This window comes from Centruroides vittatus, unplaced genomic scaffold (genome assembly GCF_030686945.1).
Source record: "Centruroides vittatus isolate TY-2023 unplaced genomic scaffold, ASM3068694v2 contig_579, whole genome shotgun sequence".
Classification (NCBI taxonomy): Eukaryota; Metazoa; Arthropoda; class Arachnida; order Scorpiones; family Buthidae; genus Centruroides; species Centruroides vittatus.
The window spans coordinates 141,519-166,902 of record NW_027122347.1 but is presented as its reverse complement, the minus strand read 5'-3'; the positions used below and the strand labels follow the sequence as shown (position 1 = coordinate 166,902).

Below are 25,384 nucleotides of genomic sequence, written 5' to 3'. Positions count from 1 at the left end.
AAGGTAATATAAATTTTTTTTTAATTCTATAACGATCAAATAAAGAGAAAAAATATCGATTTATTTGATATGATTTATGAATGATTTTTAAAAAAAGAATATAATTTACTATTTAATAATTCTATTTGATATTTAAAATAAGTTCACATATCTTTATGTATGTATATTTCAAACAAAGATGACTGTAAATAAATTATTTATATTTGTAATAATAATAATAATATTTGCTTGTTTGCATAGGGAAGTTACCGATGCAAAAGATATTAAAATGGACAGTTCATTAATCTTTGGGGATAGGAAGCAGCGTAGTGTAAATTAGCAAAGTCGTCAACGATTGGTAATTAGCTAGACATTGTTTGTGACAGTTTTCAAAGAAGTTTATTTTAATCAGTAAATTCGGTTCTAGTTCAATTTCGTTCAAGATTTTATCCCCTCCAAAAAAACCCCCCCATTTCTTGCTTAAGGAGTGGGGCATTTTTGCTTCCTTGTTTATTTAAGATGCATGGTAATTAATTTTGTATAGATTCTGATTATTTTTCTATTTATCTTTCGTAACACCTGAGAGACTTTTCGTTATGTGGCTATTCGTAAGATCGTTAACATAGAGTAGTTTGTTACACTGGAGAGAGAGTTACTGTACTTAAAAAAAAGGCATCCTTAATAAATAAAATCCTATTAACGGATGTGCCCATCTAAAACCAAGTTCATTGAACCTGTCATTAAGGAACTTGGCATCCGTTTCTAAACGATAGTGAATTTCTTATGAAGGAACTTTCATTGTAAAGATGGGTTTTAAAACGATACTGAATCTCTCAAGTGAAAGAGTAGCCAATAATGAAGGTTATCTTCATTTTATTTTTAAGTTTCTAACAGAGCATTTTCTTATACACGCGTTTATTCTGTACACTTCTAAACGCGTGCGTAACTTTAAACGTAACACTGCATCTCTATGCACGCGCGTAAATTCAATACCAGGAAAAATCAAATCAAAAAGATTATTCTTAGAATTTTATGAATAACTCTTAATCGAAATCGATAGAAATTTTTAATAAATTTACTATAAAGTTTACTTCAAAATCGAATATAATAAAAATCGTTTATCTTGCATATTTTTATTGATATATACATATGAAACAAATTTTAATATTGCATTTGTAAGCAAAGTTTTCACGAAGTGCTTGAGTTTTGCGTGTTGCAGATCGAAAAAAATCCCTTTGCTTTCTATATACCGCGTGGCAATATAGTTGTAGATCATGTTTGCGTGTTAAAAATGTTTCGATTTAACAGGAAATTCAGAAAATTTTCGAATATTTTGATTAATTTTTCAGTTATAGAATCTTTATTAAGAAGCATATTGAGTGTTGGTGCGTTCTTAATACGTTTTAGCTCGTTAATTGTGCATCAAAAATGTATCCGATGTATTTATTTTTGATATTGTTTGTGGTTCCTTAATACAAAACGTCTAATTTTTCCATCCTATGTAATTTGCATTATATTAAGGTCTTTAATTATCGTAGTAGAACACCCGTTCTTAAAATTCCCATCGTTGTTTACACGTAATTTTAACGTTACGGAAGCATTAATTTTCTTTCCCTCGTGATGATAATTCGAAATTCGTTATATCGAGGGTCTCGTTAAAATGCGGGCGGCACTCGTGCTTTTTAAAACATAATTTATACTTTAAATTTTGTGGAAAATAGCAAACCACAAAATTGTTCTTATAATCTCAGAAATTCTAGTATTTCATCTTTTATTGAGCGTTATTTTCAGTTCAGAAAAAAGGATTTTAGAAAAGAAAAACATTTTTTTTATAGGATTTTCTCAAGTTTCACAATCGAATCGTGAAATTATCTATAGCATCAGGATATATATATATATATATATATATATAAACAAGAAGGCAATAAGCAGGAAGTTAGTTTAGATTTTTAAAAAAACACGGTGAAAGATTTTTATATAAGAAAAATATGGCAAAAACTAGAATTTCGATACGAAACTATCGATAAATTTAAATTTTGAGAAGCGACGCCACGTAACTGAGCAAGATGTCGGCGACACGATGGCACCGTCACTTCGTATTTTAAGCAGCCATTTTTTTTTTTTCCAATTAAATTTATCACCAATTTAAATAGCAATCAATTTTGTAGAAAAGCGTGATTTCCTTTCGGCTCATCTGCATCATTACCTCGTGGACACATTACGTCACGACGCGTCGTTTGCGTCGTAATGTCAAAGCATCCAGGGAAATCATTGGATGAACTAGTTTGTATGGCTTCTGTTAGTTTTAGCTTTAATTTAATTTAGTTTGACATTCCTAATCCATTTTCGACTTCATTTAAACTCGATTTAATATTTTCTCTACCGATCTACCGTGTTCGTTTAACGAGATCTTCCGCTCGTTGCGTCAGAATGACGTGTCGAATTGTGTAGTGTGTGTATGTACTGTACGTGTATGTGTGTGTGTAGAGAGAGATTCTTAGACGTTGCGCGATAAAGCTCTTACTTGTAGGTGACTTGTCGCTGGCGATAGTTGTTGAAGAGGCGCAACAAACGATCGCCGATAACTTACGTCACGCGATAAAATACGTCAGCGTTAATTGATCAAAGAAGTCAGTTACGTCACTGTATTTTGTTACGTCATTTTTATTTTTTTATTTCTTTTATAGTATTTTCTCGAAGCGCTAAAATAGATCGATCTGTTTCGAGAAGGAAAAAAAAAAGAGGAGGAAAAGGAAAAAAAATCGATTGAGCTTTTGCCTGTAGGATGTTTCTGGCATTACTTAACTTTGTTTTTAAAATATGGAAAGAAATATCTTACACAAATTGAAACGGATTTTATAACTTTTCGTAGTACTTAACTACACAAAAGAGCATATGCAAATACGTAGTGTAATTGTTACTAGAGTAGCACATAAATATAATACAGTACATTAAAAGATATTATACTGAATATTTTTACTGGAATACTCTTGCGAGACTCTTAATAAATATTCAGTTCAGCTTTAATGCCTTGTTTTCATACTAAACAACTCCGCCCAATGCTTTATTTTTACGTTTAGGATCATTGAAATCCGATTGCATCTCTTTATGAGACTTATTTTTTCGGTAACAAATTGCTTAATGTGTAATATATTTGCATATTTCATTGCACTTGTAAGTGATACTGGTTTGGCAATAAGGCTCTTATCAAAACAGTCATCATCTTTAGTAGGAAATATGAAAATTTTAAGTGTTCGGTATCCATTTTCAGTATCTTAACGTCTGAGATTCTTAAACTAGGGATTCTAAGCACGGAAAAATGTTCATTTCGGAATAAAAATTGATCTTTTCTTTTGGAAAATATCTCAAAATAAAGAATATTAGTGACAAAGTTTTGCCTAAATGAGCTAAATTTACTGGAGTCCTCCAGACAAGATTGTAAACCTTTAAAATATTGAGTATCAGAGCTTCAGATGATACTAATTCGTAATTAGGAAAATTCTATACTTTGGGAAAATAAAATTAATAATTTTTAATATAAAAGGATCATTTCTATGTAAGAGAGGTTAATTTTTGTATAGGAATGTCTCAATGGCTTCAAAAATCAGCTTAAATATATATATGATCGTGTGTGTGTGTGTGTGAGCTAAATTTTTCCAAAATCCTCTAAAATAAGTAAAAGAATTTCAGACGAAGATAATTTATTCACGATTTAGATGAGGAAATTAACTTAACATTTTTATATAAAAAGTTTCTGTATAAAATACAGAAATTTCTCTATAAATTATATTCTATTCAAGGGGAAAAAAATGGCGACGTTTGAGCTACTCCAACAATTTTCTATCAACATGCGAAATTTATGCCATTACTACCTTATCCATTAAATCTCCACCCTAACTTTCGAAAACCGCCCTCAGAATGGGTGTGCAGGGAAACGCTTTACATACGAATTTTTTAATAAACTTATTTAAAAAATTGCCAAAGAGGGTGGAGTATTCTAAAAGGATACGAGAACATCCCACTCTGAAAGAATAAATATTTATTTTAAAAAAATATATATATATATATCAATTTAAAAGTTTTATTTTGTGTGTAAAATATCAATTCCTCTTCCTTTATTTTTTTTAAATATATTTATTTTTTCCCTCTTTTCAAATATAGTTTATCCAGAATATCTGAATTTTAAAATTTTATGAAAATCATACGAAAAATATTATATGTTATTAAAGAAAAAGAGGAAGAAAAACTTACTTTTTTGCTTACACAAGTGTTATTTTTGTATAAAAGAGGAGTTTTTCTGACAGAGAATATATTTTTTTTTTTTTTTAACTACGATATTTGCTTTTGATTTTAGCTCTTTAATCTGGTTATAATTTTAAAAGCAATGTAAAAATTTAAATTTAGGATTTTTTTTTTCTATTTGAAAGCTATTTTTAAATTGATTTTTTTTAAACAATATATATTTAAAAAAACAGCTTTTGTATTATATAAATTGTAGAAAAACTGTTAAGTTTGTTATAGAATCTTGTACTAGTATCTCGAGTACTTAACCAACATCGACAAACCTCGATATAGCGCCTTCCTAAATAATATCACTCTCGTTTTGCGCCGATTAATACTTGCCAGCAGATTGTCCCCAAAATATTAGAAAACCCTTTTATATCCGTGAATTATTGTGTGATGTTTTTGTACTGAAGACACCGTTGTCACCAAATCACCCTAGTAATTCTTCAGTTTACTGCCATACTCGATTTAGGTGTCTAGAGGTAAACAAATGGTAGCACTGTATCGAGTGTGGCAGAAAACCTCTATAGATAGCAGAACTAATAAGAATAATAATGATTAATTTATGTTTTTCTTATTAATATGCTAGAATTGAGTGAAATTTTGCTTTGTTTTAAAGATCATTTCTATAATTACAATAAAATAATTCTATAATGTTAATGTAATATCAATTCAGATTATAGTTAATGAAGATCAAAATTAATCTGATAAATCTAGAAGTTGCAGCTTCTTGATTATTACGACATATTTATTTCATAAACTATCATCATCAAGTAGTAGTAGTATCTGGATTGTGTTTCTTTTCTCTTTATTTATTTTTTTCTCTCTCTCTCTCTTCTCAAAAAAAAAAGAAAGGATAAAGGAGCTATCTCAATATCTAGTGTATCATCTTTATGGACTAAATAGATTGTGCTCTAAGAAGCTGCATTTGTTGCTATAAGTGAAAAACTTTCAGTAAAGAAAAAAAATCGAAAGCAAAAAAGTCAGGGAAATTTAAAAAAAAAAAAAACACTAACTTTCCCTATCATATTATTACGTAATAAATCGAAGAATTAATCTACCGTGACGTCACACTAAAATTTAATCAATTTCTTAAACGCAATTAAGATATTAATCACGATTAAAGTAATAAAAATGTCAATTACAATAAATGAAAATTTAAATATGCGAAATTGATTGATTTTTTTTTCACTTTCCAGACTCTAGCGCCATCTAGGGGAGAGCGTTGAAATGAATTTTATTGTTGTGGTTAAATTTAAAGCACAAAATTCGTTGCAGTTAAAAAGAGCAAAGAACAAAAAAATAAATGCATTTTTGATTTATTTTATTTTAGTTTTGCCGCTAACTTGCGGAAAATGCAAATGTATTTTTGCATAAAATTGTTTTAAAAATTGATCCTTATCAATTTTCTCTTGTCTTGTAAAGGAGTAAAAAAAAAAATATTTTACGTCATAAAAGTTCTATAATATGAATAAATATATATTTATCGTTTTTATAAAAGAATAATAAAAATAAAAATAGTAGAATCAAATTACATAGAATCAAACCGCATTTAAAAACCGTTCCATCCTTTCGATAACGTTAATGACGTTTTTATAATAATAATAAATAAGAAAATATAGAGAAAATTTCGATAAATTTTAATTAAATACAATTGAATTTCGATTATTTCTAAGAAAGTTTAATTGTTATCTAAAATAAATTCGTATTTTTTCTCATTTAACCATTGACACCATCGGACTCGACAGCATTCAGACTACCGATATAAATGTAAATTACGCTGGCAATTGTAGTTGTTAATAGAGTAGTTTTGTTTATTGTCACGTGATTTTTAGCATTAATATTATAAAAAAAAAATTCTTAACTGCTGTTGAGGTAAAAAAAAATAATTAAGTAGTCATCAGTGACACTTCCCCCTTAGAAAAGGGGGGAAACAGATTCTTGTCACCGTTCCATGCTAACTTACAGTGTCACCTGCTTATCGTGTAACTTGGCACGTGCTGTCATTTATTATACGTGTTCTACGCGAAAGTTTAAATTATACATAAGTTCCTGTAAATTAACTGATACCAAAAACAGGATCCCTTATCATTTCAACCCCCCCTTTTCTCCAAAAACTTTACATCGATCCCGTTTCGTCCGAGTGTAGAACGTGGAATTTCTCGACAGATTTGCATACGACATCGATTGCGGTCGAAATTTGTCAACTAACAAAGGAGCTGAAAAATGCACGCGCCGAGTGATAAATTTGTAAAAGATCTCTCCGGTCACAGATGTGGAAAATAGCTTTATGTTGTTACCACGCTCGGAAAATAGTTTTATAATATGTAGAGGTGAAATATTTTTGGAATTCTTGTAATTTGATGCATTCTTAGAGGAGAGAGAGGAGAGAGGGGGAAACTTTTAACGATTTTGTTGCGCGCGCGATAAGGCGGCAGATTTTGCATTTACGCTGAATATATGATACGGAAATCCGAAAATATGGAAAAAGTCGTTTATTATTACATTAATTCACGAATTATTATTTTTGTGTTTTTAATTTTAAATAATATAATTCATTTCTGTGAGGGTGGCCCAACCGTGTCTTGTTTCGTGGTACACTTGTACGGATCGCACGCTGAATTTGTTTGTAAGCGAGACTGTCGAAAGCTTGGGAGGCCATTTTTTTTGGTTTTATTTTCTTTTAACAAATGAAATATTTAGAATGTTTCTTTATTAATTCTATTTTTTGTTAGTAAAATTAACATTAAATTTAGAGGGCCCGTAAACGCGAGAAAAAATATCCCAGTTTTGTGGAGCCCACTCAAATTTGAATTAGAGTGGGCCCCACGTTCGGATATTTTTCTTCCGGGAAATTTTTTTGGAAAAATATTTTTTTGTAAAAGAATTGTTTGGGATCAACCGTTGGTGGGGCCCCACGCAATTGCCCCTTTTCCTCGTAGGATAGCTCGCCACTGCCGGCTCCTCTCTCGAAGATTTCGGTAGTAATGTATAGCAGTTGAAAATATTAATAAAACGGAAATGGTTAACTGTCTCATGGGCTATCCTGCATAACTGCATGCCGAATGCATAACAAATTCTAGTTTTTACAATTAAAAGAGCCGTTAGTGACTGGATTAATTCGCTTCGCTTATTTTGATTTGTCTGGAAAAAAAAATATCCATAAATATTTCGATTCAGTTTACAGTTTTATTTTATTTTACTTTATTCTTTCCTCTAGAGAAGACTTTCTTTAAGTGTTCTCTACTGACGACTTAACATTGTAAATAATACATTTATTGTGGCAGTATATTTTTACTGCATATAAATTAAATTTTAATTTAAGAAAAACAATCAAAATAGTGATTAAATTCTAAACTTAAAAAGCTATTGCATTTTTTCATTTTTGCCATTTACAAAACAAAAATTCAAACGAACCCTCCTTTAAAGATTTACGCTCAAACCTCGATTTAGCGCCGTAATTCGTTTGCCTCTTAAATTGGCACTAAAACGGGACTGGCGCTAAATTGAAGTATCTCAAACAATAAGAAATATGTATCAGTCAAACTTCGATATAGCGCAAGCCAAATAGTTCCACCCTTGTAAATAATAGTGTATTACTAAACGTTTCAGACTCGGCTTATATGGCGCTAAATCGAAGTTTGATTATAATAGCGAGGACTGCAAACATATTCGAAAGTCGTGTGATTTAATGATAACAGTGCCATTTGCAATACAAAGTTATGTACTGTGCATTCCCGGTTACAGGAAACTCGTTTATATTATTAAAAAGATATTTCGCTTCGTTTATCGATTTTTAAATTCCGAGTTAATTTCAAACTGTGCCATATCTAACACGAATAATAATAATTATTATCTATGCAGATAAGAATTCTGCGGTATCGTTAAATCGAACTCCTATATAAATATTTTTCGAACTAAGAATTTTCACGGAGGTTGCGTATCGCCAAGGCAAATTTGCATAATTTAAAAATTTTTAAAAGTACACAAACTTATCTCGTGTTACAGTTTAGAGATGCTGCGATTTATAAACTCGTTTATGGCGTTGGCAATCCTTTAAAATGAGTCGTAAACTGTAAAATATATTCCAACAAGAAAAGTGATGAAGGCGAAGAACAAGCGGAATCAGAAACAAAATAAGCCGGAGAACTAAAGAATGAAAAAGAAGACGAACTGGAGGAAAAAGAAATCGAGGAGCAAGAGGGAAAAGAGAAGAAGAAGAGAAGAAAAATAGAAAGCAAAACTAGAAGAGATGGAGGAGCAAGAGGAGAAGAAGAAAAGGAAGCAGAACTAGAAGAAAAGATGGAGGAGCAAGAGAAAACTTGGAAACAAGAGGAAAAAAAGAAAAATAAGCAAGAGAACTAAGGAAGCACAATGAGAAGAAGTGGAGGAGCAAGAGGAGAAGAATAGAAGAAAGAAGAACTAGAAGAAAAGATGGAGGAGCAAGAGAAAACGAGGATACAAGAGAAGAAGAAAAATAAGCAAGAGAACTAAAGGAAGAAGAAAAGGAAGTAGAACTAGGAGAAGAGGAGGAGCAAGAGAAAGAAGAAAGAACCGAGAGGAGAATAAGAAAAAGAAGAAAAATTTTAAACTTTCCTATTTTTCTAATTGAAATTAATGCATTAAATTTGGCCAACTGATTTAATGTGTAATAATAAATCTAAAACGTTCCAATCGATAATCATTGATTATTATACAATAAAATGGGGTTTATGTTTCCAGACTACTTAACTTGTTTGCCAACTTGATTGCTCCATATCTCGAAATTACCAATGTTTTATATTCCTTCTAGGATTATTTTGTTAGGATCTTTCTTTTTCTTGCTCAGTTAAACAAGAAAGAGAAGAAGAAAAAGTTAAGTAAGCAGTTTGAAGTTTTTACTTTCTTACATTTTTTTTTCCTTCATCCCCTTTTACGAGAGGAGAAGAAGAAATTTTTATAGAGCCAGCAGTAAATTTAATTTGAATTTAAATTTCAAAATGCGAGTTTCATATCGTACGTACTGTATGCAAAGCGTAAATATTTTATCTAGATACGCAGCTGCGTAACGTGGATTATGTAAATGGATGTTACATAAATACAGGGTGGCCTAAAGTCAATTAACTATTTCTTTAAATAAGGTATTAGTTGGAAAAGCAATCTGACCTTGATGTAACGCCCTCCTAAATAGAGCTACTCTCATAAAGTGTTAATGAGTACTTGTAAAATTCTTCTCTCTCTCTCTCTCTCTCTGGCTGAATATTAAATAGAACATTTTAGCGTAAACCTCATTAGTATGTTTCGTTTTTGTTCGGGCCTTCGGTTTAGCGCCACACGTAGTTGAGTGTAAATTCAAAGGGGTGCTTGCAGTGGCGCTAAATCCAAGTTTTGACTGTGGTATATACGTACAGTACGTGAATCTTCTTACGAAGTTCTTATAAAATTACTTGATTCTTTGCCAAAAAAAAATAATAATAATAATTATAAACGAATTTTTAAATAATTCAAGAGGAAAGTTTTCGTTTTTGTAATTTGATTATTATTCCAGAAAATATTTATCATTAAGCCCTTACATCTATTGGAAGTGACAGTCATTTTATTTTTCTTCTTCCTTAGAATTAAAATTAAAAAAAAAAAAAAAAAAAGAAGAATTACTTTGTATAGAATTTTATACACTATTTTGCTTTAGTTAAGGCGAAAACACAAACCTCGATATAGCGCTCCCTAAATAGTACCAACCGAATAAATCTCCAACGAAAACATATGAAGGAATATCAAATGATGATAATAATAATAATAAACCATGAATATTTAATTGAGATACTTCGGTTTAGCGCTACACTCAATCACAGATATCAGATAAGAATAAATAATTGGCGGCGCTAAATCGAATACATACTGCTGCTGTATACGCGAACGTAATAAACGCATTAAATAAAAATTAATTAATTAAAAACATAATTTTTATATTACTTTTCAATTATATTAATATAAACGACATATCCTATTATCTAAAATTTGGCGAAATCATCCGAAAGGGGGATTATAAATTATTCAAAAATGTTTTTTTTTTTCAGAATATTTACTGTCATCATTAAGATCGACTCTTTCATGTTTTATTCATTTTCCTGACTTGGCATGTTTCATATTAAAAGAAAAGGAAGGAGGAGAAGGGGGAGAGAGGGAAGAAAATTAAATTGTTCGATTTAAATTGCTTTAAATATATTTAAAAATTTTTAACCACATTTTTTATTAGGGATTGTTAATTTTAATTCTTTTTTTAAATTTTATTTAATGCCTTCCTCCATGTTAAACAACGATAAAGAATAATTTTTCTAGATAAAATATTAAGCAAACATAGTACCATGACCCCTACTTTCCCTTTCAAATGATTAATATTAATCAGTGAAATCTGATTGCAGTATTTTTATAATAATTTTTTTTCCTCTGTATAAAAATATTTAAAATATTCAAAAATATATCTCTGTTTCCTAAATTATTCAAATAACAAACAAAATATTTTTAAAAAAAAATTTCTGCTCTTGAAAAAGGAAGTGAAGTTTTTAAAATCTGTACAAAAAGTTAGCTTTGAAATTATATAAAATATAAATAAATTTTATTCTTTTATTCGAGAAATATTCGTGTTTTTTTTCCCTTCTTCCTGTAACGCATATGGAAAAATTGCATTAAAAAATAATAATAATAACGTAACTGAAGTGATTGAAAGAGCACTTATCAATTTCGAAATTTCCATTATTTTATTTTTATTTTTTTAAATTGATCTGCTTTGTATTTTTGTATTTTATTTGTTAAAATCGATTTTTTAAAATTTCCTGTTGAAACTGATTTTTTTCCCCCGTTCTTAAATTGACACATTTTGCGTTTTTTAAATACTTTATTGTTGAAACTGACTGTTTTTTTTCTCTTGTATCAATTTCAAAACCAAATCGATTTCAAAAAGAAATTTAAAAAATACAAAATGTTTCAATTTCAGAACCAAAAGAAAACGCATTTTGTATTTTTTTTCTTTGTTGAAATTGATTTGTTTTGAATTTTCTGAAATTTATTTATTATTTTTATTATTTTTTTTTTTGTTGTTGTTGTTTTCATTGAAATCGATCTATTTTGCGTTTTATTCTTTCTTGAAAATTTCCGTTCGGTATTTTTCTTCCTAATATTTTTAAAGATTTCAAACGTTTACTAAAATTGATTATATTTAATTTTGTTTTAATTAAACTTTATTGAAATTTTCTTTTAACGCTTTCTCATTTTAGCAATTTAAAAGTGTTATGCACACAATTTAAGTGGAGTAAAATGTAAATAATTTATGATTTAATCTACTTTTCTGGTCTGCAAAGCGCTGCAGTCTTATAACTTTTTTAAAGCGCATCTATCTCTTTAAAAATGGTGTTAAGAGACTGCAGCTAGGAAGAAGAAGAAAAAAAAAAATTCTAATGATGCGATGCTGTCTACTTAAGTAAATTTGTTGCCTGTTTTTTTTTTTGCATCCAACTCGCATAAATTATGTTACAATATTTCAAAGAGAACACGGCAATTTGAGGTTTTCTTGATTTTTAATATGGGAGTTCTTGCTTTTTTCCCCCCTCGTCACCTGCTTGCTGTATGGAAAATTTGTAGGCTATTACTCATTATAATGTTAGTAAATGGAGTCACGACTCATAAAATGAGTTATATAATTTTGCATGTATGTATATATATTTTAAACTCGCTTAGATAATTTATTAAAACTATTGAATATAATTAACGGTTCATAAATTAATTCCTGATGTGGGTTGGATTTTGATTTAATGCCAATAAAATTTTGCGAAAACAATAAATTTTGAAGCTACTCCTTCTTGGTTTGGTCAAATTTCTCACGCAGTTGACGTCATATCGGCGAGTTTCTGCTTGCTGTTTTAAATTGCTGATGACGTCACTGAAAGAGGCTTACAATTTAATCGCATCTGCACGGTTCGAGATGTCACGAAGTAGGAGGAATTATTAATGCATTATTCCTATTGATTAATTCAAGGAGAAATTAATTTACTATATTTTTTTCTTTCATAACAGGAATGGAGGGACGAATTACTGAAGATTGCGTACAACTTATTAGCACTGAATGGCTCAGCCGCCATGTTTTTGGAAAAGGCCTACGTCAAGCTGTGCATGATGACCGACAGATCAGGAAAAATACCAGTTAAACAGTAAGTCAACTTAATGGCTGCCTTTTGTATTATCTTTTTAGAATTTTTTTCCTCTCCTCTTTAAAGGCATATCGGTCTAGACACGTAACGCGTCGTCGTTAAATGATAGGTTACGCCCGTTCGGACTTAATGAACAAGTAGGAGTAACGTTGATTGATCACCTTTTACACGACATTCAAGAACCTACGCAGGGAATTAGGGGTTGTAAATCTTTTCTGCAATGCACAAACTACAATTCGTACATCCCACTTATGTTATAAAGTCGTCGAAAGCTGTTGATAAATTATGAGAAAAGACTCCATTTGTCTGTACTATAAACAAAATAGAATCGAGTCTTTCTCGATTTTTACTACCAGAATCCATTAAGATTATTACATCATCTTAATTTATGTAAGACATACATTAGAAAAGAGAAGAAGAAGAAAAAAAATCCGTTTCTGACGTATCTCTCTTTATAAAAACCCCAGTTCAAAATTTGAAATGAATACTTTTGATTCGTCGAATTTAAAATACGTAATTACGAAATCTTAAATTATTTGTAATTATGCATTTAAAATTCGACGAGTAAAAATCATGAAGCTTCGTTTTTATTAGGTTTTTTTTAAGTAATGTACTAATTATAAAGTATTAAAAGTACTGTACATTTTAAAAAGAAAAATTAACTGATCGCGCCATCTAGAGTTGCCACCTCTCAATAATAAATGAAAAATTAAAAATATATGAATTTAGTTACATTACAAACTTACAAAAAAAAAAAAAAACTTCTTTTTTACATATCTTCGGGCTGTTTTGTAATTTTGTTCTTCAAAGCGAATTTTAACAGAAAATTAAAGATTAGTCAGCGGAGATTATTGAAACTTTAGCATTCCACGCGACTGAACTCCCCCAAGCTGTATGTAATTAGATTTTCAGAAACTAGTTTAATATTGAACTTGGTTTAATTCTCGTATGGATAATTATTAAATTGACTCGAATCTGTAACTATTGCTTTAAATTCAGTTGTCTTCTCGCGTCTTTTTTTTTACAAAATTAAAAATATTCATATTTAATAAATACATAAAGTAACATACTTGTATCAAGTCTTCCCTCGATGATAATAATACTCTTCTGGGGAAAGCAAGTTATAATTCTAAATTAGAAGACAAGACATTCCTCCACGACGGTTGAAAAGTTTACAGAACAGCTTTCCGATTGCAAGATCCTACAATATTTAGGATCTTATAACAAAATCATTCTTTAGGAAGCCATTTTGTTCTATTCAAATTTATACTTAAAAAACCTTCAAATTAGCAGCGCTTTAAAAGTCATGGCGTCGTTCTCCATCTTTCATTTATATGCTGGACCCCACAGCGGGTAAGACCAAGACCATATCTAGGGTATAATCTAAACAACGTAAATCACACGCGCTTATAATGGACAGAATTGTGTCCTGTCGTGCAATTTTAATGTGCTTGGTGCCTGGCCGTTGACTAATCAATCAGTCTTATCAGTTTGATTTCGTATCTCTTCAATATTTAATAGGAGCAATTTTAGTCTGTGTTTGAATCTATGCCCATTAGTGGCTGAATGGATAACGCCACTGAACAATGACAGGTCATGGGTTTGCGCGCCTGATCTACGAGCTGCCCACGTGGTTTTCCATTTTTTTTTTTTTTCTCGCGTATCTAACACCTCATTAGGAGTTATTTCCCATAAAAGCTCCCCCTTGGCAGATCGCCCATGTTGCGATGCCTTATCCATCAATTCAATTCCATTCAATACTTAATTACTTATGAAAATATACACGCGAAGCTGTAATTAAATGGTAATGATACAGTTTTAACATCAATATAATTGTTGTTAATTATGAACACACTCGAAAAAACACAATTACTCACTCATAATTGCAAAATTCAAGTACAGCACATAAGATGAACATACAAATGTGTAATAATATATTGGAATCACATAAAAGCGTATATGCAACGTGTTAAGCATAGATTTTAGTGTTGTGTTCATTAGATCTACGGTGCAGTGTTAGTTACTTGAACACGAAATTCCATTTAGTCCTTTTAAGTCCATTAACTTTCTGGCCAACTTTTCATATTTTTCATTCATTAACTTTGATATTTTAGTAATTTGGAGATAAGAAAAATCAATTTTCTTTCCCTCTTTTTTTTTTTAAATAATAAAAAGGCATCTCATCTTAGAATCCTTAAGTTAATTAACGGCATATTTATGATCTTTTGTGCTAAACAACTGAATAGACCAAGTACAAGTAAACGGTTTCTACTAGTTATCAAGAGGAGTAGAAGAGGATTTGAATCCCAGAGGGCTTCAAGTTTATTTACCGTGTGTCATTCTGCCATCGTTTAGCATTTAGGAAGGAGGATAAACGCGTTGTACTCCCAAAAGGTTTGTCAAACTACAAGGGAACATAATTGAGGCTAAGAGAAGACGCCATGTTTTTTTTTCCTCCTCCTCTTTCATTTTGACTAGAGAATAATTGGAATTTTTACCACGTCATTTACCTGCTACAAAGTATTAACTAAAATGTACTCCCTTTTGAAACCATTTTTTCTCGTCTCAAAAAATAATAATTTTTTTTTATAATTATAATATCGTTTAATTAACGAATTTGTAATTTCCATCACTTGGTATGTCTAGAATTTTATAGGGTCGACGGATCAATTTTTCGGAATTCTTACTCCATCCTTCTTTTTTCTTGTTTTCTTTCCTCTTGTCTTTCTTTGCTTTTTTTTTGTTTTATATTTTCCTTCACCTCTTCCTCCTTTCTTGGCCTACCACTAGTCTCGGGTTGCGTCTTAACAACAGGATAACCACGTGGAGTTTTCTTAGTTTTCTTCAGGTGCCTAACACCTAAATAGGGGCCAGTTTCCTACAGAAAATCCTTCCCAGAAGCATCCCCTTGGAAGATTGCCCATCCTATTAAATCTTACACCTCCCTCCTCTTCTCGTCCCCTTTTCTCTTGTTCCTTTCTTCTCTCATCATCATCCTTTCTTGTTCCTTTTCCTTTTTATCTTCATCATCAATTTTCAAAGTTTAGCTTGAAAAATCAAATGTAGTTTATAATTAAAACACGACATTTTAATCAAAGTTTCCTCGAATAGCCTTAATTTAGCATCGAATTGCGTGATTACCTTCGAGGTCGTTACTTCTATAAATTATTTTTCGCTTTGAAAATTCATCGAATCGAGCGATTTCATTAAAGATTTCTGCACATTTTCAAATCGCGACTTACGCGAACAGAAAATATAATTTCTGTTCCTTCAATTTTATAATTGACTGCATGAAATTCTCTAATATTCCATCGACTTCACGTTCTAAAATTCGACACTGTTAAGCTAACTGTGTCCTTTATAAAAGGTTGGTATAACTTGTGAAGATTATGGCATTTGAAAGAATCTGTAGAATGATTTTAAAGTAGGAGGACTGATTCTGTTTTCGTGTTGAAGTGCTCTTCAGGTTGAAAAATCAATATTAGCACCTATCAAACAGAAATTTGAATGATGTTAATAGGAGCGGAGCGAGGGGTTGAAGTGAATGTAAAATAGCTATAGGAGAGAAAAATATATTTTTAACTTTTATTTTTACCTTCCTCCCGCTTCTAATTTTTATGTAAAGACGTAAAATATTTACCAGGGTTAGTGTTTTATAGGTTGTAAATTAAACGAAGCTTTAAAGGAGTAGGATGAGAAATGAAGTAATTGGGCTGCAATTTTTAAAAACTGTAGACCGATAAATTCCCACTGTCTGTCCTTCCTTAATCTCGAGAACGATGTTATATAGATGTAAGACGAAACCGGATAAGGAAAGCTTAGAGGCAGGAGGCTTCGATTAACTATATACGGATTTCCGGTTCGGATCGTAAGTCACGTGATTCTAATTCAAAAATCTTTCTTAGAACAGCCTTAGATGACCGGCATGGCTTCCTCCTCGTCTTCCCCCTTTCTCTTGTTTCTTCCTTCTCTCATCGTCTTCCTCTTTGACCACCTCTCTATGAATTATAGATAAACTTGTAAACAACAGCCACTGACGGAAAAAATGGCCGTTGTTGGGAGGTTATATTTGTTCAGAAAATGGTCGCTTGTTAGAGGTTTGCATATTGTATAGAGGAACGAGTCATTTTCGACGGGAGTAACATAAATAAAATGTCACTTGTATACGAAAGCCAAATGAACTTTAATTTTATAAATCTCGAGTGCCCACTCGAAACCTCTTAACAAAAATAGAAAGTTTAGCGAAGTTTCAAACAAAATTTATGTCGATTGTTAATGAATTATAACATGTACCGAGATTGAAGTTAACTTCGAACTTCCATCAAGAGGATTGAGGGTCGCCATTTTCTAATTTTACACCCCTTACCCACTCGAAAGAATGGGTAAGTAAGTATCTCTTCCATTATTTCCCTAGCGTGTGTGTATGACAGGGAAGAGAAGAAGAAAAAAGAAAAAATCGCGGGTTAAACAAATCACGAAAACTAAATTTAATGGGCATTTCCCTTCTAACTAAGCTTTAAAATGTACTTTAGAGTAAATTCCACGTCTGGATTTAAGAAATTAATTTTTGTTGTAACGGTAACAATAATTTACGAGGAACAATAAATTTTCATAATTTGGGTATTAGAGAGAGATTTGTTTGCTATTCTCCAAGGAATTTTACCATTTTAGTAGTAATTGCATCAATTCCCATTTTAATTTCACTACTGTAGCGAGTGCAGAAATGGATGAGCTTAAATACAGATGTATTTAAAAATCTGTAAACATTGCTAAATATTTAATAAAATAACAGTAATATTACACGCCCTTCCATCTTCCTCCTCGTTTCTATACAATTGACAGGCTTTAAATCGAATTTTCAGAAATTTTATTCAGTTTAATTGAAGCAAGATAACGTAACCTTATTGTTGGAGACGACAGTAGAATTACAAACAAACCCCTAGAAAGGCGGACAGTAGAGGGGTGGGAAATAGTATTGGCTCCACAGATAAGCCACACAGGATATGTCGGGGTGTGCAGTAAATCATTGGATACGTGATTCGATTTAATTACATTATCATTTCTTGTGTGTTGCGGGATGAAGAAATAGAGCAATAAAACACGTGTGACATTCACTCTTCGGCATACGTAAATTTGAAAAAATATTTTAATTTATGTAGATTGTTTGTTATTGTTATACCACACACGTCACAATAAAAACAACACTAAAAATTGAGGTTTTTATCAAGTGTTACGTCTTCTAAAAGACAGTTAACAAAGGAAATTCTGCTTTTCTTGCATGCTTTGTTTATTTAAAAATAGGATATAATCAATTAATGCTTAACATTAATAATTTTATGGGCTATATAAATTCTTTCATAAGGACCAAGCACCGCTAAAGACTTATTTGTATGTGTAATATTCTCAAAATAGTTTCTTATTCTCCGCAGAAAAAATCCCTACCGACTATCAATCTCTTTCCCACTTCATTTTAATTTTCTTCCCTCAAAAATTCGTGTAATACATGAAAAATTACCATAAAAAACGGCGTGTATTACAAGAATTTTGATTAAAAAAATTATCAGCATTTTATAACTTCTTTTGGTCTGTCAAGATTTTTCCGTATTGTTTAATTAATTAATTAATTAATTTCCGAGAATAATTCATTCTAAAAAGTAATTTCTCCTTTTTTTTTTAACATACAAAAACAAGATTGCATTTATACCAATTTAGGAGGATGTAGACATTTCATTAAAGTTTTATGTACTCGTGTATATATATATATATAAATATAGAAATAAAGGAGAGAGATGAAGTTTTACCTCCCTTCCATCTCGTCTTAATTTAAACTAAACATATTTTATTCTATAAATATTTATATTTTATCAGCAAGAGATATATCTGTTTCAGTTTCTTAGCGGAATAATTGAATTTAGTAAAATTTATAAGTTGAAGTTGAACAATTTTAATAAATAATAAATTCATCAGTATTTTAAGATAAAATCAATTAAAATTCGTTGCTATAAGCTTCAAATTTAGATTTATATGAGCGTTATTAAGCTTGTAAGAAAAATATTCGTTAGATCACTTTAAATTTTAAACATTTGTTTTTCTCAATGTTGATTGGTTATAAATCCGATTATCCCAACACCGATTGGTTGGAAGTTTGCCTATCTTCACGCTGATTGGTTTGTGAAGTGATTTAGAAACAACAACTTAATTAGTCTGGAAAATTTGTGTAAGACGGGTTGACTATAAAATAAATAAAATTCTTATGTATTTTTAAAGCAAAGTATAGCCTAATGTAAAGTTAAAAAACAAATTATTAACTGAGATTTTATTTTATTTTAATTTTTTTTTTAAATTATTGATGTCATCGATTCGTGATCCGTGATTTTATTAAATAAGGAAATGGTCTGGAATTTATGGCGCTAATCATTGGATTGGATTGACGAGATGAGGCAATGCAACATACGGGCGATCTGCCAACGCAGTGTCTCCCGAAGAATGTTTATGAGAAAGTGGCATCTACTTAAGTGTTAAACACGTGAAGAAATCCCGAAAAACTCCACGTGGCCCACCTGACGGTCAGGCGCGAACCCACGACCAGTATATTTAGTAGTTACTATGCTGACGCGAGCGACCGAGCGAGAATAGGTGACGGCGTTTCTCGCTTTCGTTAAGTACAGTACGACTACACCAATGCGAGCGAACGGGAGAAAGTGGCATGGAGACGACGACGTCGCTGTTCGCGTTGAATTCTTCATAGGGAAGGGTGAATTATTGCACCGCATGGAAGTAAAAATCAAAATGATTCGACTACCATGATTACTACTAACGAAGAAAAACCTTTTTGTTATTAGAAACACACAAGATATTTATAAAGAATACACAAAAAGAAAACGAAAATACGACGTTCCTCCTCTCTCTGGAAACAGCGAAAGCATAAAGGGAACTTTTATTAGCAAATTATAAAATTATAATAAATCTTTTTATATATACAATAGATGAAAGATATGCGAAGCCATCTTCTACTCGTGCGCAGTAATCAGCGAGAAAAGGCGAGACGCGATAAATATCAAAGCCTGTCATATATTTGCGAGAGCCAGAAATTCTCTCTCACTAGTCGCTTGCTACTAAATTCGTGTCCGCGTAGTCACATTCTAATCCACTCTGTCACTAGTGAGTGAAACTAATCGTAGTTTTATGGTCATAATTAGCGCATAGATACCACGTCATTGCTGTTTACTACCAGGAGCGCCCGTACATCGAGGCACTTGGAGCACGTGCCCCCTTTTTCATCTGGTTATATTTTTCGTAATACCCCGAGGGGGCCCTAAATTTCATTATCACCAAATAACCGAAAGCTTGCGACTACTATCCAGCCTATTCTGCAAATATAAAAAAGCGCGACCTTATGGAAGCACTGATCCAACGTTGAATCATAGATTGAAGCTTCTTGCATAATCTACGATACCCTTTTATTATATCCTGTCTCCCTCTTTTCTACAATCTGCTGCCTAAAACTTTATATATCTTTTTAAGTTTCATTTGTACGCTTCTTTGAGAATGAATTTAGCGCTTAAATCACCCTCTTATAGTAAAAACGCACGCATTTTACTATTTTACATAAATCTATACGCTTTTATGCCCTATTTTCTTCTTCCTAACACCAAAAATATATGGAAATTCTCTTCTACAGTGTAAAATACTTTTTTTTCTGAATCGTGATAAAATACAGATTTCCTAAATTTAAGCCATGCTCTTTTTATAAAATTACAGTCCATCTCGGAAATGAATACTTCCCCCCGTCGTTCGATGCTAACGTAATGGATTTACACCCCTCCAACGTTTATCAAAAGATTAAATTTAATTAAATGAATATCTGTTTAGCCTAGAAAATAAAAAAAATTTAAAGTGTCTAGACTTTATATACTTGTTGCTCTTCATTTATTTTTTCCTCCCTGTTTAAAGAATTACAAGATGGCTGCCCGAACGTACGGTACCTGCGACTTGATATATAGATTACTATACTACTAAATAATTGATTAGAGATCCAAAAACTTAGAATTATCTGTCTCTTTGGTGTAATTACGTTGAAATATTTACAATTCTTTATTATTTTCTAGTGTTATTAGATTATTCGCTTCACACAAGGACGATAAAAAACGTGTAGAGAAGGCTTTAGAGGCATGCAATCTACCAATTGGAAAGGTAAGTTTAATTTTAATTACTCCTAGATTAATGGCAATTTAAATGTTAGTTAATAATGGTAAGGCATGAATATTAAAATGGAAGTTAAGCATCCGGAACTCGCTAATCACCGTTTATCTGATTAGTTAATGGTTGTTTGATTAGTGTAATCCCTTAATTGGGCATTTCGTGTGCGATATGTTGTGAAATTTTCGTGAAAAATTCTTCGAATCTTTCAGAATGACGTGATATCTCCTGAAAAATTCACTTTTGATTCGTTTATGAATATCTACGCTCATCTAGTGGGTAGGGAGGAGGTCGATGCTATATTTGAATCCACGTAAGTTACACTTTTATTTATTTATTTAATTTTAAAATACAACAGTGTACAATTGTTTAATACATCTCTGGCTTTATGCCGTATATATATAGAATTTTCTATCGCGATTGAATTGCAGTATTTAATACCTTTTTGTCAACTTGTGTCATATTATGTAATTTAAAAACATTTTCATGGGCGTAATCTCGATTTATAACACTGAACGTGTGGAAATAAGCTGACTCTTTATGACGGTTTTCTCGTTACGACGTGTACTTTCTTGCTATTGTCTTTGCTCAAAGGTGGCGCTACTTGTACACGTCCGTGGCGCCACCTATTTACGTCCCTGCCCCGACAGTTGCGCCACCTGCGCTTTAACTGTTCTAAATTTACGATAAACATTTCAAAAATATTTTCATTTAACGTATAAAAACGAGCCAGAGTTTCTAATAATGTAAAACAACTACATCTATTCTTAACCTCATTAATTTTCTCCTCGCTCGCCGTAATATCTAACATTTTAAATCACAATTCCACACGAATATGGCAGGATAATTACTTTTAAAGTAAAATCTTTCGGAAGCGTGTTATAAATTGTTCTATAAAATAAATTCATCCAAATGTTTACAGTAACAATTGTAAAAGGTAGAATGACTTAATCCCGGTATAAGCATTTGTTCTATTGATTAATACTAGAGAAAATGCTGGAGAGTTTTATCTTATCTAAACAGCTATGAAATTTATTGATTTATTTTAATGTATTCGTTGGCAGTAAATCCCTTATCCCGTCGTTGACGTCTCTATGCTATATACTTAAATTAAATTTTGAATAAATAGTCGTATATATAAATGGTAATATTTCTTTAGAGTTGTTTTGAATTCTACACCAGTTGTATTGGTTAAAGTATTTTATAAAAATTAAACAAGGAAACAGATCGCCTAGTGTTTTTTCCTGCGTAAATTTTCTTTAATATAAAAGGTGATGGCCATAATTTATTTCTTGTTTGAATTTCCTAACACAGGTGAAATATCCTTTAAATTGTCTAATAGTTGAAACAATTTAAAAATTTTCCTTAATAATTCTAACATTGTGACGTTTCTCCTGTTCGCCCGTGTTTTAATTGGGAAGTTTCTTGTATCTTTCTGTGTTTTAAATTCGTTATTACTAATGCTTGTTTATATTTCAGTTATGTTTTATGCATCTAAAATTCCAAATATTCTGGAATATTTATTACCAGATTTCACGTTATAAAAAGTTTTTTTCCTTCAAGTTTAATTAAGTCTGTAAAAAGGAAAGTCGCATAAAATTTTTAAATTACTTTTAAAAAAGTCTAATGATTTATAATTAAAATTTATATTTTTATCTTGTAAATTAATATCTAATGACGTATATCCCGTTAATTTAACACTTAATGATTACCAGAAGAGTTCGTTATATACATATATATATATATATTAAAAATTGTTCTATCGTAAGCCTGCAATTTCCCAAAACAATTTGTTTATGTGTACATCGGTGTTATTTTAGATAAAAAAATTATAAAAATTTGTCATAAGTTTGTATTTTACCCCATTTTAATCGAATCTGATTGTATGCAAATAAGTATGAACACAGCTATTTGTATATTCTTATTCATAGTATTTATTCTAACTTATATATACTTGTATATCTTATATCGCTTTCTCTTTGTGCACTGCGCTGGCAACTGTGTTGTTGTATGTATATTATGTTGGTGTGTATATACTGTGCTCGCAACTATTGTTCCGTTTAATGTACAGACAATCACAATATGCAAACAGAACAACAGTTGCGACTAGTGTATAGCAAATAGCTGCAAGCACAGGCCTGTGCTCGCAATGTCTGCTCTGTTCGTAATTATTTTTGTTTGTCTGCTGTATATATTAACACACTAATAAAATAACAATAGTCTCTAAATAATAAACATTTGTAAAAGAAAAAAAATAGAGATAATTGTGTAATTTATGTCGAAAGACATATCAAAGATAGTACGTTAACGATATACAAAATCATCTACACTTCATAGAAAAATTTAAATTGCAAATTCAGGCGGAAACAATTTAATTTTGCCATTAAATGATAAGTTGCAACTAAAACTTTGCATTCTATTAAGCTAATTGTTTCGTACTGACTCCATTGTGATGTTAATCGTCGATTGTCTCCTAGAAATGCGCGTATTGTTTCGCGCCATTAAGTAAACAGTGTTTATTTTTTCCCCGTCCTCCTCCTTAAATAAATAGAGTTTTAACATAGTTTTTCTAATGAGAAGAGTTAATTTACTTCATTCAATGTTTTTTAATTCGATGAAAATTTCGACTCCAATACTTCTCAATAGCATCTTATCCCATTTAATAACTTCCCCGCTTTCTATTGTCGATGTCCTCACTGTTATACAAATAATAAAGCAGAAAAAGGGGGGACAGACTTCAATACCGTAAGTGATAATGAGAAGGGAGGGAGGAAATAAAGAAAAGAGACCATTCAGTAATAACACAATACAAAATAATTATCTCTTTTTTTTTACATCATCATCGCCATTTTTAAGATAGAAAAATTTGAAAAAGCTCGAGCGTTTCTATCTAAAAATTGAAAATTTTTTGTTACAGATGCGGAGGGAACAAGAAAAAGGGGATGACGGTGGACCAATTAGTAGAATTCCTCAACAAAGAACAAAGAGATCCTCGTCTAAATGAGATTCTGTATCCTTATGCCAATCCAGCTCGTGCTCGTGATATTATTAATGAATACGAACCTAATAAGAATTACGCCCAGAAAGGTAATGTCTTCCGGTTTAATAATGAATTTATGAATACAATTATTAAATCAACAGTGTTTGAAGGGAATCTTTGAGCGTTCTGCAAGAAAAAAAAAAAAAACAGCAGAATTGAGTGTATCCTCCTTATATTTTACTCAAACAACAGTAACAAAATGTCCAAGAGCCATTTTTATGCAAAAAATAAAAAAAATATAATGGAATTTTAAAAAACTGTGGGCAATAGAAGACTTCATGTGGACTTCAATCATCATCATAGTGTGTTGAAAACGAATCTGATTTTTTTTTCTAGTTTTCATAACACCAATGTCCATTTACTCTTGAATAATTCACTTATCTTGCGAGAATTGAAAATCAACTTATGTGCTACCCAATTCTTAAGCACTAGTTAAGACTAAATTGTATGACTAGTTCTAGAATTCTAATTTGCTCTAGAATTTAAGCAAATGCTTGCGTAAGACAATAATTAGTTGGCGTAGATGATGATTTATCCCTACAATTCGTGGCTTATTCTAGAATTAGTTTCTGCAACTGGAGCATAAAATTCTACTTCTCTTAGCTTCCATTTTTAATGCCGATATTTCTGTAAGATTACTGAATTAACATCTCTAAAATCTTTTCTAGGTATAATGACTATCGACGGTTTTCTGAGGTATCTGATGAGCGACGATAACCCCATTGTGGCACCCGAAAAATTCGATTTGAATTTAGACATGGACCAACCTTTAAGTCATTATTTTATCAACTCTTCACACAACACTTACTTAACAGGTAAATGTTACAATTATTCTCTAAGATACTATAAGATACACACTATACTAGAAATACGTCGTTAGATCTCCCTATTTACAATGGAGATCTATCCATCTCCCTGTTCTTTTGAAGAATAAACGCTTCTATTAATTAATATGCAAAATTTAGCCCCTTATAAAATGAATTTTTGGAAATTTTAAGGTCATCAACTAACGGGAAAATCTTCAGTGGAAATCTATCGCCAGTGCTTACTAGCAGGATGTCGTTGTGTTGAACTAGACTGCTGGAATGGTCGAAATTCGGACGAGGAACCAATCATAACTCACGGATTTACGGTTGTAACCGAAATTTTACTTAAGGTAATTTGATTGAATGATATCTTCTGTAATTTATAAAATTTCAAGTATCTCAATTAATTTAAAAACGATCCATGCAATTGTAGGAAGTGTTAGAAGCCATTGCGGATTGTGCATTTAAAACGTCGGACTATCCCGTGATTCTATCGTTTGAAAACCATTGTTCGTAAGTTAATCTCGGAATCATTTTTTATAGAGTTTAATTGCCAAATTTCCTAAATATACGGACCTTTTACTGTGGAAAACCGAAACTTATATTCCGTACTTCTATAGTCAATGATGAATTTTTTTTAGTTTTTAGTTCTTTCTGCCCTGCGGGCAATAAGAGAGCCTTTTCTCCTCGTACCCAGTGCGGGTTTGACCAGGACCACAATGGGACGCGCCCCGATTGCCCATTAAAAACTTCCGATGAGTTGCTCCTCCAGATTCTATTTCATTTTGCACCCACTAGAGTTATAGACTGACACCTTAACCGCCTCATCTTTCTGGGTGTTGTTACACACAACACTGACAATAGACATTCTGAGCACTTTCGCTTCATCCGGT

The 25,384-nt window shown here is 31.3% G+C and overlaps 1 protein-coding gene across 2 annotated transcripts in view; it reads left to right on the top strand.

Moving 5' to 3' along the window:
• The window catches only part of LOC136979126 (1-phosphatidylinositol 4,5-bisphosphate phosphodiesterase classes I and II-like), a 109,027-nt gene that overhangs the window by 75,750 nt on the left and 7,893 nt on the right, over positions 1-25,384 (top strand). For both annotated transcript variants that reach the window (XM_067275052.1, XM_067275053.1), the window contains exons 5-11: positions 12,313-12,446; positions 20,555-20,639; positions 20,858-20,958; positions 23,563-23,732; positions 24,354-24,500; positions 24,684-24,841; positions 24,925-25,004. In XM_067275052.1, coding sequence (XP_067131153.1) covers positions 12,313-12,446; positions 20,555-20,639; positions 20,858-20,958; positions 23,563-23,732; positions 24,354-24,500; positions 24,684-24,841; positions 24,925-25,004 — 875 coding nt within the window. The remainder of the gene's footprint in view (positions 1-12,312; positions 12,447-20,554; positions 20,640-20,857; positions 20,959-23,562; positions 23,733-24,353; positions 24,501-24,683; positions 24,842-24,924; positions 25,005-25,384) is intronic.